General features: G+C 48.9%; 1 protein-coding gene across 1 annotated transcript in view; it reads left to right on the top strand.

Annotated features, from left to right (window-relative positions):
• Positions 1 to 13,567, top strand: part of LOC115482471 (ephrin type-A receptor 8-like) — a 194,631-nt gene that overhangs the window by 167,737 nt on the left and 13,327 nt on the right. The window contains exons 9-13 of the mRNA XM_030222244.1: positions 928 to 995; positions 4,622 to 4,747; positions 7,471 to 7,656; positions 9,226 to 9,287; positions 11,945 to 12,154. Coding sequence (XP_030078104.1) covers positions 928 to 995; positions 4,622 to 4,747; positions 7,471 to 7,656; positions 9,226 to 9,287; positions 11,945 to 12,154 — 652 coding nt within the window. The remainder of the gene's footprint in view (positions 1 to 927; positions 996 to 4,621; positions 4,748 to 7,470; positions 7,657 to 9,225; positions 9,288 to 11,944; positions 12,155 to 13,567) is intronic.

Genomic DNA, 13,567 nt, shown 5'->3' with positions numbered 1-13,567 from the left:
AAACAGCGCTCTAAAATAGCGCTGGAACAGCGCGGGGCGCTATTAGACCTATGATCAGAGATAATGCATGTAAATTTAAGCAGCACAATTATCTCTGATCATGGGGTAGAAGTGCGGGAGAATTGTGCCTGAGCATGCGCTCAGCACAATCCTCCCGCACTTGTTTGACAGGGCTGGAGACCAATGAAAAGAGAAGGACGCCCATCTTTAAATCGGAAGATGGACGTCCTCGACTGCCCTGTTGCAGGGACGGCCAAATTTCAAGGGAGTGTCGAAGGTATAGCGATGGAGCAGTTGAGGACGTCCAAAATTTGGACGTTTCTGCGATGGGCAGTTAAGGACATCCAAAATTGGATGTTTCTATGAGAAAGACATCTTTCTGATACAAACATCCAATTTTGGACGTCCTTAACTGCCCATCGCAGAAACGTCCAAATTTTGGACTTCCTCAACTGCCCCGTCACAGAAACGTACAAATTTTGGACATTCTCAACTGCCCTCGCTGGCAGGTTTGCTGTAGGGGGGAACGGGGGCCTGCTGGACAGGGCTCACCATTCCTCCCCAATGATCTACAAACCCTAACGCCAGCTCGGAGCTGGCGTAGGGTTTGTCGTGGCAAGCGACCCAATCTTTGGCGCGCTGGACGCTGATCATTGGGAATGAATGCGTTAAGCGCTGATTAGCATGCATTTGCATGCTACTTGCGCTAAGAGCCCTCGAGCGCGTTGTTTCACACGCTTGAGGACTCTGATCATGAGGTGGTAGCAAACGCCGGCGCTAGTATGGCGCTAACAGCCTCTAGCGCCGGCGTTTGCTTTTGATCATCTGCCTGTAAGAAAGGATAGTTTTTGGGTGTAAATTGCTTGAAAATTGGCCTCTCCGTGATCACTTGTACTAGTCTTTCCCTCCTATTTTCTCTTCTCATAGGCGCTGCGGTTACAGCAAGGCGTTTCAGGAGTCCGACGAGGAGAAGAGGCACTACGAGAACGGACAGGGTGAGTGCGGGCACGACCCAAATGGTCTTTCCCACAAGCCCGGCACGACCACGCCACACCATGCCCTGGTGAGCAGTTTCCTCAGGCATCACACCCCCATCCTTTCCAAAAATCTGCCCTGGAGTATAGCTGGTACAGGAGGAAGATTAAGGTCAAAGTCGATGTTTTGCTCACAAATGAACTTTGCCTGCAGTTTCATTGGCAATACGGGTCAAGAACTAGGGATTGTTTTTAGGGTCATGCTGGCCTTTCCCTATTGTGGGACCCTCCTATACCAATTTCATTTACCCCAGGCAGAGAATTTTTTTTATGAACATAAGAATAGCCATACTGGGTCAGAATGATGGTCCATCTAGCCTAGTATCCTGCTTCCAGTAGTGACCAATCCAGGTCACAAGTACCTGACAGAATCCCAAAGAGCAGCAAGGTTCCGGAATCCCAAAGAGCAGCAAGATTCCATGCTACCAATCTCAAGTGGCTTCCCCTTTGTCTCTTCTTCATTTAAGGGTGTTCTTTGTTTTTGTAAGTGTCCATCTCTTAAGATGTGTCTGCAGCATGGGAAAAACAGGCCAGGGCTGTCCTCACGAATTGGTTGGGGATTCTGAACGTGCAGTCACAGTGCGTGCTGGGATTTGTAGTCCTGCTTCTTCATTTGCAGGTCCCACAATGCATCAGGAGGTGCGGTGATAGAATTCTTTGTACATCTGCTCTTACTGCGTATCTGTCATTGCCCTGAAAGTATGAAACACATGGTTACGCTACCCTAAACCAGGCCACTTTACCACAAATTGCATGCTGGTTTCATGAGTGTTTTCCAGAGAGCTTTCAGTCCGTCTGTTTTATTTGCACAACCCCTTGTTCACCACCTGTAGATAATTTCATTGCATCATGAGTTGCGATGATTTATCACACTGCATATTTGTAGCACAATCGTAGTATAGCTCTATCGCAGCCCTTTTTTATTACTGTACACTCAGCCGTTTATTTATTAGAGAGAAATGTAAAAGGGGTCTTGTTATTTTGAAACACGGTATATAATTTACACTAGCTCTTTGCATAGACAAATTTCTTGGGGTTAATTTTCATGCATACAGGTATTTATTTTCTGAAGAATGCAGATACATGCAAACCCCTCTGCTGAGTCCAGGGAAATTTCTGCACAAGCAGCATTCATGGCCACATTTACCCAGACATTGAGAAGGGAATTCTGTGAAAACACCTGTTTTTCACTAGAGAATTAGCAGGATAATAAAATTTCCGAGGTAAACAAAACATTATGGAGTGGGGAAAAAAAGTTTCTTCAAATATTTCCTGAAACAACGGTCACCTAGAGGACTGGGGAAACTTATTTGCAAAATCCTGGTGATTTCAATCGTTGCTCAGGTGTGATTGGCTGCAATGCGTGTACGCACTGCCGATGTTTTCGACCAAGTTGAAGATCTGGTATAAAGTCAGAAGGCCAGTCCACAGACTCACTCCAAGCAACGACAAAATGCCAGACAAGTTGGTATTCCAGGAAACATAGCCGCCGAGAGGGGGGGCACAAAATTCCCCAGGCCCGAGTTTCCAAGGGGGGGCCCGGCGCCGCAGTCCCACCCGCCCTCCGTCGTCGACCATCTGCCCCCTGCATTGAAATCGCAGTCACACTTCCGTGAAAGCAGCGCTGCAGGCAGCAGAACGCCTCCCTTCGGCCCTCCTTCCCTCCCTGTGTCCCGCCCTTGTCTGACGTAACTTCCGCGAGGGTGGGACACAAGAAGGGAAGGAGGGCCGAAGAGAGGCGTTCTGCTGCCTGCAGCGCTGCTTTCACGGAGGTGAGACTGCGATTTCAATGCAGGGGGCCCGGCCCAGTGGCGGATGGAGGGGAGGAGCAGCGACGACCTCGGGGGGGGGGGGGGGGTGGAGGGGGAGCAATGGCTGCGGCGATCTCGGGGGGGGGAGTGGTGGTGACCTTGGGGGGGGGGGGGGGGGTGGAGGAGTGGAGCGGCAACCTTGCCCAGCCCAGTCTCTCAGGGGCCCTGCCAGGAAACATTATCTCATTACTCCTTTACTGAAATCTGAGCATTGGCATTATACTCCCTCCTCTGTTGTTTTGAGGTACAAGGGGGCTGGACCTCCGACCCTCGAGCCATCCCTGCCAGAGGGAATCAGGTTTGCTTCTGGGGAGGGGGGATCAGGTTTGCCTCTGTTGGGGGGAGGGGGAGTTGGAAAGCACTTGATCACCGGGGGGGGGGGGGGGGGGGTGTTGGGTCCTTTGTCGGGGGGGGGGGGGGGGGGGGGGGGGGGGGGGGGAGTCAGGTCTTCTGCCTGAGGTGGGATGGGGAGGCCTGCTAGCATGCAGATGCATGCTGGACAGGGCTCTCCATTCCTCCCCAATGCTCTGCAGACCCTAACTCTGAGCTGCCGTAGTATTTGCCGCAGGAGCAGTGCCCTTGTTTGGTGAAACTGCCCCTAAGCATTGGGGAGGAATAGTTAATGCCCTGTTTAGCATACATTTGCATGCTCATTGCGTTCAGAGCCAGCGAGCACGTTGTTCACACGCTTTCCAACTCTGATTGTCAGGCAGGAGCAAACGCAGGCGCTGCTCCGGTGCTGTTGGCCTATAGCGTTTGCGTCCGTGTTTGCTTTTGATCATCTTCCCGTAAGTGCTTTGAAAATACACCTCTATGTAACTTTGTAAGTGTAAATGAGCCCCTTAGCGTGGCTGGATCGCTCCTCTGGAATGCAATACCTCTTTATTTGTGGTTGGAGGAGTCAACCCCCCCCCCCCCCCCCAAAACAACTCAAATCCTTTTTTCTTCCAGGATGATTTTGGAGCTTAGTTCGCCTCCTCCCCCCCCCCCCCCCCCCCCCACCCCTTCCTCCCAATTGTTTGTAGGCCCATCGGTTGGAGCCAGATTAATCAGCACAAGATATAAATGTTAATATGTTTATTCTTAGTGGTTTTAATTTCTTTTTCACTTGTATCTTTGAGGCTTTCACTTTTTCTATTGATTATGGCTTTCCTTTCCCACTTCTTTTTAGAAGATCTATATGGACAGTATATCGAATTTGAAATAAACTTGGAAACTTTGTTGCATCTGTTCACAGAATCCTTCAGAAAGATTTGTGTTCAAAGTGTCTTAAAAAGTGTGCACATTTATCGTTTTCACTTTGTTCACGAGATGTTTCAAAATACCTGTATTATGTGATTGTTTGCAAAGAATATTTATCACACTACGTATTTCTTGCATGATTATTTTATAGCTCTATCATAGGTGTGTTTGTGAGCCAAGTTCATTATTAGGACACCCAGCTATTTATTTGTTATGAGTGCTGTTATTTTCATAAATTTCCTGAGGTGATTTTCAAAGCAAAAGTGTGCACAAAACTTGCCTATAGCCACACGAGGATAACTGCACATATTAATTATACATCTGTATGGTTGTAAAATTATTCCCCAAGCGATTAACCCAACATTGCAGTGAGCACCAAGCGAGAGAGAGGCTTTGCATCCATATTGTTTGGCTGCTCCCCTCCCCCCCCCCCCCCCCCCCCCCCCCCCGTGTGTCTAAGTGCTATACATTCTCTCTCCCATCATTAACTCTGCACCATGTGTTTTTTTTTCTCTCCCCATGACAAAATAACAGTTATGTTTCCAGAGTCTAAGTTTTACGTGGACCCCCATACCTATGAAGACCCCTTCCAGGCTGTACTTGACTTTGCTCGAGAAATAGAAGCTTCTAGAATTAAGATTGAAAAAGTCATTGGATCAGGTGAGTGAGACCGGTCTTTCTTTCCATGCCACTTCCTGTTATTTCTTGTAAAATTTGGTTAAGAATCAGTGGCCTACCTAGCTTGCTTGCTACCCGGAGCACCTCCTCCTCCAGTTATGCCCCGCCCTCCCGCCTCAAAGCAAGGGGGTGCACTGAGAGATAAGAGTAAGGCTGTCGGATCTGCCGGCCCCCTGCCCTGGAACAGGACGTTGACATCGGAGGGGGCAGGGGACCGTCAGAGCTGACAGCCGCACGACTGATGAACGGGATCCCCTTGCTGCCCGTACCCGGGACAGACCGCCTCCACCACCCTGCCCTTGGTACAGCAGAGATGTGCATTCCTGTAGGGTGACACGAGTGACCTGCAACCCATTCTTGTTCATGTTCTGCTTGGTAAGCGGGGTGGGGGGGGGCAGAGAGCGATGTGTGGTCCTGTGTTCTGGAGATCTCTTCAGGGAGCACAAGAAGCCACGTGTCTCTGGAGCTTCCTACGGTCGTGTCATTTCATGTACGATGGAATCCACTCCCTCTAGGGCCGATGCTGAAAGCCACAACATAGAGCTGCAATGCCGATGGCTAAGCGTGTGGCTTCTACCGTGAAGTTTGTAAGAAAATAAACCGTGGCGATACAGTTCACTAATGAGCGTTAAATTCAAAGCACACACAGAACTTGCATGCTAATTGGGGAAAGCCCACCGTACACATCTACAACTGAACTGGAGTTGGTGGTCTGTGCAAAAGTTTTCAATTTACCTTATGTACTGTATTTTTGTTTATTCTTGTTTTTTTTACTATTGTTACGCTGTTAACAAAATTGTAAGATTTAATGTTAAACTGTACCTGGGTGAATCCCTTCATAAAAGCGGCTAATAAATCCCAATCTACTATAATCATTTGCACCTCCAACGTTCTGAAGCTGACTGCCAGGAAGTTGAAGCCCGGTTCGTAATGTCTGAAGCCTTCCAGTGACGTCACCGTGTTGCCGGGGAAACCGCGACGCCTTCTCAAGCACGGGCGGACCCCTGAATAGAGAGCAGGGCCACTTTCAACACCTTATCCAGCGAGGGAGCGAGCGATGACCTCCCATCCGCTTCCACCCGAGCCTGTGTGCCTGGAACTCGGAGGGAGGGTGGAGGGAGGGAGGGGGCCCTGGAACCTTGCTAGCGCCCGTTTCCTTTCTGTTGGAAATGGGCCTCTTTTACTAGTAAATAAATATTAGCCTCACAGAAATTTCTTGCACTTACTTTATTGCAAGGTTGATATTTATGTGCAGAAGAACATTGCAGCTCATTCACAGATGTGTACTGGTACTTTAATTTTCTTCGGACCTGAGCTCCGAGCTGCTACCTCCTGTTCTGTCTTTTTACAGTTGCTGTGGTAGCAGGAAAAAAAAGAAAAGAAAAATCTGGCATTAAATTCTGTCAATTAACCCTTCTGCACTACCTCGGACCTGTTGGTGCATTTCTTGCGTTGTGCATACTGTGGAGGAGTAGCCTAATGGTTAGTGCAGTGGCCTGAGAATTGGGGGAACTGGGTTTGATTTCCCACTGCAGCTCCTTGAGACTCTGAGCAAGTCACTTAACCCTCCATTGCCCCAGGTACAAAATAAGGACCTGGATATAATATATAAACCACTTTGACTGTAACCACAGAAAGGCGGTGTATTAAATCGCATCCTCTTTCCCATGTTTCTTTGTTTTACTTCACATTGTGGTGCAAGTGCCTAACGACTGATTACCATGTATGTTGAAATACTGTGTTCCCGTGTGTACCACACAAATGGACATCTGCTCTGGACTCCTTTATGCAGTGGGCACCCAGTAATGTGTGCGTAGACCTCGTGGTAACCTCGTGCTTCTGCTCACAGTGGCTTTTTGTGTCGACCCCTCTGAACCCTTCCCTTCCATTCATCAAGAAATCAGCATTGCCCAAAGTCTTGATCGGAAGCAGAAGTGCTGATCTCACCCAAAACCCCTTCCTGCCCAGCCTGAGCTCGCTGTCCAGTTAGCAGCTGTCCAGAAAACTGGCAAAAGGGTTCATGGAGTCAACTGTGCCTGCCATCAGGGAGGGGGAGATGGATGATAGAGGAAAATGAACAAAAAGCCTCCCAATCATACATACGGTTGTCTCTGCTTTCTGAAATGTGCTCTCTCTCCCCACCAGGGTTCTATCAGGATGGTTCTAGCCAGACCTCAATGTGGAGGAAGGGGGCACATTTTGCCCCTCTTCCCCCACTGCTGTCTGCCCCCTGCCTCAACCCCACTTACCTGGGCTAGCGGGGGTCCTGAAGCCCTGCCAGGAGAGGTCTTCCTCCAGCGCTGTTCACCCATGCTTAATTCCACTAAAACCGAGTATGCATGTGAGGGGGGGGGGGGATCCGGGCAGGCAGCATGGTGGCAAACAGCACTGGAGGAAAACTTCTGCTGGCGGAGCATGGGAACCCTTGCCAGTCAAACCAGCAGACCTAGGGGGGAGGGGCCAGAATCCAATCTGAGGGGACCAAGGCCCCCCATGGCTGTGCCACCGGTCTGTGAGCTGTAATCTGAGCCATGCTTGGTTCTTATCAGAGTGCCTGTGCTCTGTGAGCTGATCTTTTATCCTGGGGGCCCTGTCAGCTGGTCTTGCACCCTTGCTGAATCCTGTTAGGGTGTCCTATTCCGGGACTCTTGGAAGAGTGCATGCATAATTGTTACTGACATGTGCACGTCCTCTCTGTTTGGCAGGAGAGTTTGGGGAGGTTTGCTACGGCCGCTTAAAGCTTCCCAGCAAGCGTGAGATCCCTGTCGCCATCAAGACTCTAAAGGCGGGTTACACAGAGAAGCAGAGGCGGGACTTCCTGAGCGAGGCCAGCATCATGGCACAGTTTGACCACCCCAACGTCATCCACCTGGAGGGTGTTGTCACCAGAAGTATGTGTTATATAACTTTGCAGTGCTGGTCATTTTATTTTTGTTTGTGTAAGTCTTACGTGAGCGTTGAGGAGTTACATCAAATACAGATATCCATAACTATATCACCTTTGATGTATCTGTAAACAAAACAAATCAGTTTACATGAAATAATAAGTTAAAAAGAAAAAGTAAGAAAAGGAATGCCATTGTGTTAAGCAGAAGAGGTAAGAGGGGAAAGGTTTTGAAAAAAAAGAAATGGAAAAGTCCCATGTCTGCCTGCCGGCCCTCGCTCCATGCGCCTTGCCAAAGTGCTATGTTTATTATCTTTTATGAATGTGAATTTTTGTAAACTACTTTGTGTTGATAGAAGGGGTAGATAAGAATTTAATAAAACGGAGTTCACTGTCTCGTGCGGGGGAGGGGGTGTCACTGGACGTGTGTGGCCAGGGACGGCCCAAGACAGTCTTCCGCGTGAGGCAGGGGATGGTCTGCTGCCCTGGCTCAGCTCTGCCCCCCCCCCCCCCCACACCAGTGTGACAATGGCATCTCCCCCCTTCCTTCCCCGAATTTCAAAAGTCAGCAGCAGCGGTTCCCATATGCTGTCCTGCCACCAGCCCAGTCCGTTCTCTCTACTGCGTCCCACCCCCATTTCTGAGGAAACTGAAAGTACATTGTAGAGGTCGCTCCAAAAGAGAGACGCCTGAGGCCTCTGCCACAGGTGGCCTAATGGTAAGGTTGCTGTCAAGGCCACCGAGAGGGGGGGGGCTCGGCGCTGGGATCTCTCTCTCTTCTGCTCCTGACGAGACCCTGGCGATCGCATCCCGACAGGAGCAGAAGAAAGAGAACTCCAGTGCTAGGCCCCCCTTACAGGCTGGGGGAGGAGCAGACACAGGGCTTTGGGGCCTCTGATTTGGCTGTCGGGGGGGTGTGTTCCCCAAGCCCTGCCAACAGAAGCCTTCCTCCAGCGCTTTTCTCCGCTGCATTGCCTGCCCTGCAGCTGCTGTTCCCCTCTCGCCATGCGCGTTAAAAGGCAAAGTACCATGAAACCAGTGGTGTAGGTAGCTGGGGCACCACATGGACTTCAGACGGTGCCGGCGAATATTTTTCATGCGGTCAGTTGCACCTATGCACTGCGTGCGCTCCCTCCCCCCCCTCGCGTCACAACCTTGCTACATTTCTGCATGAAGCGCTTTAATATGTTTCGCGGTAGGCCTTTTTTCCTGCGTAGTTAGCACTTAACGCGGTTTAGTAAAAAAGCCTGAGCAGGAGTCCTCCAACTGCATTGCTACCAGCAGGGGGCGGTGTTTTAATATTGCGTTTTCAATCACTAGGTTCTCTGGAGTTCTGCAGAGCTTGCCTGTCCCTCACTATTGAAAATGTGATAGTGAAACATCGCCCCCCATTGGCAGGACTGTAGGTGGAGGATATCTTGGAATGACACAAGTAATATGTGGAGGTGGGAGCAGAAGTGAAATAGATTTTTTTTTCAAGTAACAAATTCCCGAAGACTGTTGCTAAAAGCAGGATGGAACGTCACCCGGACCTTCTCCAGGCTGTCAGATTAACTCACTTTTCCATATTGTTTAGGTAGACTGGTAATGATTGTTACGGAGTATATGGAGAACGGGTCCCTGGATTCATTCCTCAGGGTAAGGCGTGTTCGTAATTCAAACTCTTTCATCTCAGTAACGTTTTCTGTGTTCATCAAAGGTCCTGCTGGCTGGCACTGAAACATGAAGTCCTGAGTCTCTTCCTGGGAGGGAATTGTTCATGAAGAAGTGGGGCCAGGTTTCTTCCAACACTGCCCCACACCTGGGAAAGACCCATGTACGAGGGAGGCAGAAGTACAGTCTTGGGGGGGGGGGGGGGCTCTGTCTGTTCTTTTGCTTCTCTGACAAGACCACCAAAGTGGAAGATTTATTGCCAGTTTTATTACTGATCAATGCAATTGGGAAGAGCACAGCCATGAAGTCCTGTACGTCTCAGTATCACAGTCATGGATTCCACACTCAACTGCCACCAAGCTGAACTCTCCCCAGAATCACAGCCTCATGGGTCCCTCACTCACTGCCACCAAGCTAAGATCTCCCCAGTATCACAGCCTCATGGGTCCCTCACTCACTACCAGCAAGCTAAGATCTCCCCAGTATCACAGCCTCATGGGTCCCTCACTCACTGCCACCAAGCTAAGATCTCCCCAGTATCACACTCATGGATCCCACACTCACTACCACCAAGCTAAGATCTCCCCAGTATCACACTCATGGATCCCACACTCACTACCACCAAGCTGAACTCTCCCCAGTATCACAACCTCATGGATCCCCCACTCACTACCACCAAGCTAAGATCTCCCCAGTATCACACTCATGGATCCCTCACTCACTGCCACCAAGCTGAACTCTCCCTAGTATCACACTCATGGATCCCACACTCACTACCACCAAGCTAAGATCTCCCCAGTATCACACTCATGGATCCCACACTCACTACCACCAAGCTGAACTCTCCCCAGTATCACAACCTCATGGATCCCCCACTCACTACCACCAAGCTAAGATCTCCCCAGTATCACACTCATGGATCCCTCACTCACTGCCACCAAGCTAAACTCTCCCCAGTATCACAGCCTCATGGATCCCTCACTCACTGCCACTAAGCTGAGCTCTCCTCACTATTACAACCAAATGGGAGGTTGGAGATGGGATAGAAACTAGACTGAGATTCTGTGTAAAGAGAATAGTTTCCATGAAAGCAACTAAGGGAAGAGATTTCTGGATTTTGCTCATGCTTGTTTTCTCGTTTTGACTCAAGGTCATTTTCCTGGCCCCAGGGGGGTTTCGGTCTGTACCTTAGGCAGTGGAGGTTTAAGTGGCTTGTCCAAGATCAGAAGGTTCCAGAGCGGGATTTTTTTTGACTTCCTTGGTTTTCAGGCTGCTGCTCCAACCTTTAGATGACACCTCCACTCCAAACAGCAGGGCATAGAGTTCAAAGGTCAGGGAGGAGCAATGTGGCATAGTTCAGATGATGTTAGCTTGAGTTTATTCCGGGAGAATATGTGGAAAGATGGGGGGAGGGTTTGCAATGGAAGTAGGATGACAAAGGACAGAGATAAACAAAACTTATTTTATCAAAGATCTTCACAGTTCAAGTGCATTACTTCACGTTCATATGCTGGGCAAAGTGGGTTTGGATGCAGAAGGTAACAGGATTTTGCTTGGTGCTTCCTTTGAGAAAAAAGGTCCCTATTGCTTTAACTGGTTTTAACCAACTCGCTTCCTTTCCCCCTGTTCTGGCCTAATCAGGCTCTGTCACTTTCTGCTAATATTCCACCTAAATATCCACCTATCTTGGGTAGTGCACACTTGCTAGGGTCTGTACAAAGGGGCGGAACTCCCGCTTATGGGTGGCACTTAGATGCCAGCATTCACACCGGCTGTGTGTCTGGCATAAGCTCTCATGCCCAAATGCTACATGTGTTTAACTCAGTCACAGTAGTGATCTATAAAAGAAAGCGGGTACTTCCATTCCTGTGTCAAATAGCCTCCCTCTGGCAGCCCTGGATTAACCAATAAGCAAAATAAGCACATGTTTAGGGCACCAAGGGAAAGAGGGCACCACAGAGTTTTTTCCCCTGGCATTCATAAGAGCATAAGACTAGCCATACTGGATCAGACCAGTGATCCATCTAGCCCAGTATCATAGTAACATAGTAAATGACAGCAGATAAAGACCTGTACGGTCCATCCAGTCTGCAGCAACATTCCGGATTCCCTAAGAGCAGCAACATTCCGGAATCCCTAAGAGCAGCAACATTCCGGAATCCCTAAGAGCAGCAACATTCCGGAATCCCTAAGAGCAGCAACATTCCATTCTACCAATCCCAGGGACAAGCAGTGGCTTCCCCACGTCTATCTCAATAGCAGCCTGTGGACTTTTCCTCCACTCTAGGAACTTGTCCAAACCTTTTTTTTTAAGCCAGATACACTAACTGCTGTTACCACGTTCCCTTAACTCTTTCACTGCCATCTGCCACACCCATTATCCAACATGAATTTTAGTGTTTTTCTAATTATTATAAATATATATGATGTTTTGTTTCTCAGCATTTACTGAGTCTTAATGTCTTTGCAGTTAAGCAATGGAAGGGTCAAGGGGCACCGTTGCTGGGCTGTGCTTAGGGCATCAGTTGGCCTTAATCCGGCCCTGCCCTCTGGAAACCTAAATATAGAGGCCCTGTTAGAATGGCCCTGTTTGTGCTCTGTAGTAGACTTCAAATTGCTCATCACCAATTTCTCTCTCTCAGAGCCATGACGGACAGTTCACTATCATTCAGCTGGTGGCCATTCTGAGGGGGATTGGTTCTGGCATGAGGTATCTCGCTGATCTGGGCTACGTACACCGGGATCTGGCTGCTCGTAACATCCTTGTCAACAGTAATTTGGTCTGCAAGGTTTCTGACTTCGGCCTCTCCCGGGTCTTGGAGGATGACCCCGATGCTGCATATACTACCACCGTGAGTCAGAAATCATAGGGAATGTTTATTTTATCTGTTCAAAAACATGAAAATAGCTTGATTTTCCAGAATGAATTATTTTTCTCTTCTTGAGGACAAATTAGAGCCGAAACCTCCAACCGCAACAGTCAAAAAAGAGAAAATATTTTGCCGAGTCCCCCAAATGGTATCGGCTGCATTCAGAAGGAGCCCGTAACCTCCGTTCACAGGATAAATCCCTCCTCTCAGTACCCTTCTCCACCACCGCCAACTCCAGGCTCCGCTCATTCTGCCTCGCCTCACCCTATGCTTGGAACAACCTTCCTGAGCCCTTACGCCAAGCCCCCTCCCTGCCCGTCTTCAAATCTTTGCTTAAAGCCCACCTCTTCAATGCTGCGTTCGGCACCTAACCCTTACCGTTCAGTGAATCCAGACTGCCCCAATTTGACTGCCCCTATCGGACCGACCGTTCACTTGTCTATTAGATTGTAAGCTCTTTGAGCAGGGACTGTCTCTCTTTGTTAAATTGTACAGCGCTGCGTAACCCTAGTAGCGCTCTAGAAATGTTAAGTAGTAGTAGTAGTAGTAGTCCTCAAAGGTGGTCCCTCTGGACTCTTCCCACAGTCCCTTCTAGAAACAATCATTTCCAAATTCATAAATGTCTTGTGTTTCTGGCAGGGCTCACTCCGGGGCTTTTCAAAGCTGTCTTGGGTTGGGTTTTCTGGATATCAGGAATCAATGTGCCTGAGATAAGTATCATAAACGTCGCACACCCAATTTATTCTCATTTATCTCAAGCTAGTCAGTGTGGACATCCTAAAACCTGACTGCCTATGGGGTTTCCAGGACAGGTTTGGAAAGTCCTGCCAGAGACTGGCATAAATCTGGGTTGGCGCCCTCCTGCAGCTACGCAATTCCAGTCTGTCCTATGGGAATGATCTCCAAACTTGTAAATCTTCTATTTTAGCTTAGTAAATAAAAGAATTTCTAATTTGATCTAAGCCATACATAACTCGATATATGAAGTAACAGCATACACATAAATAACTCGCCATTTAGATCATGGGGGGAAGGGTGTGACAAATGTCCTTTAGCTCTGCGACTGCAATTCCCAGATGGGCTGGGGGGGGGGGGGGAGGCCCTGCACCTCTCTCTCCTGCTTTACCAGCTAGAGTCGGAGGATACCCTGCTGAGACTGCATAGGAATAGAAACAACATGGGCATTGATGTTGAAAGATCATTTTTGAAATTAGCTGGACAACCCAGACTGTCCAAATTCCCACTCCCTACTGACCAGCTCCGTTTTATCAGGGCAAATGGTTTCCTGCACCCAATGTAGCCAGTCTAAAAGAGGGGCCACAGGACAGTCCTGGGGTACAGTTTAAAGTTTAATATTCAATGAGGGTAGCTGATGTTACCCGGGTTATTCTGGTC

Source organism: Microcaecilia unicolor, chromosome 13 (genome assembly GCF_901765095.1).
Source record: "Microcaecilia unicolor chromosome 13, aMicUni1.1, whole genome shotgun sequence".
Classification (NCBI taxonomy): Eukaryota; Metazoa; Chordata; class Amphibia; order Gymnophiona; family Siphonopidae; genus Microcaecilia; species Microcaecilia unicolor.
Note: the sequence above shows the minus strand (reverse complement) of the source record. Positions and strands in the feature narration are given on the sequence as shown.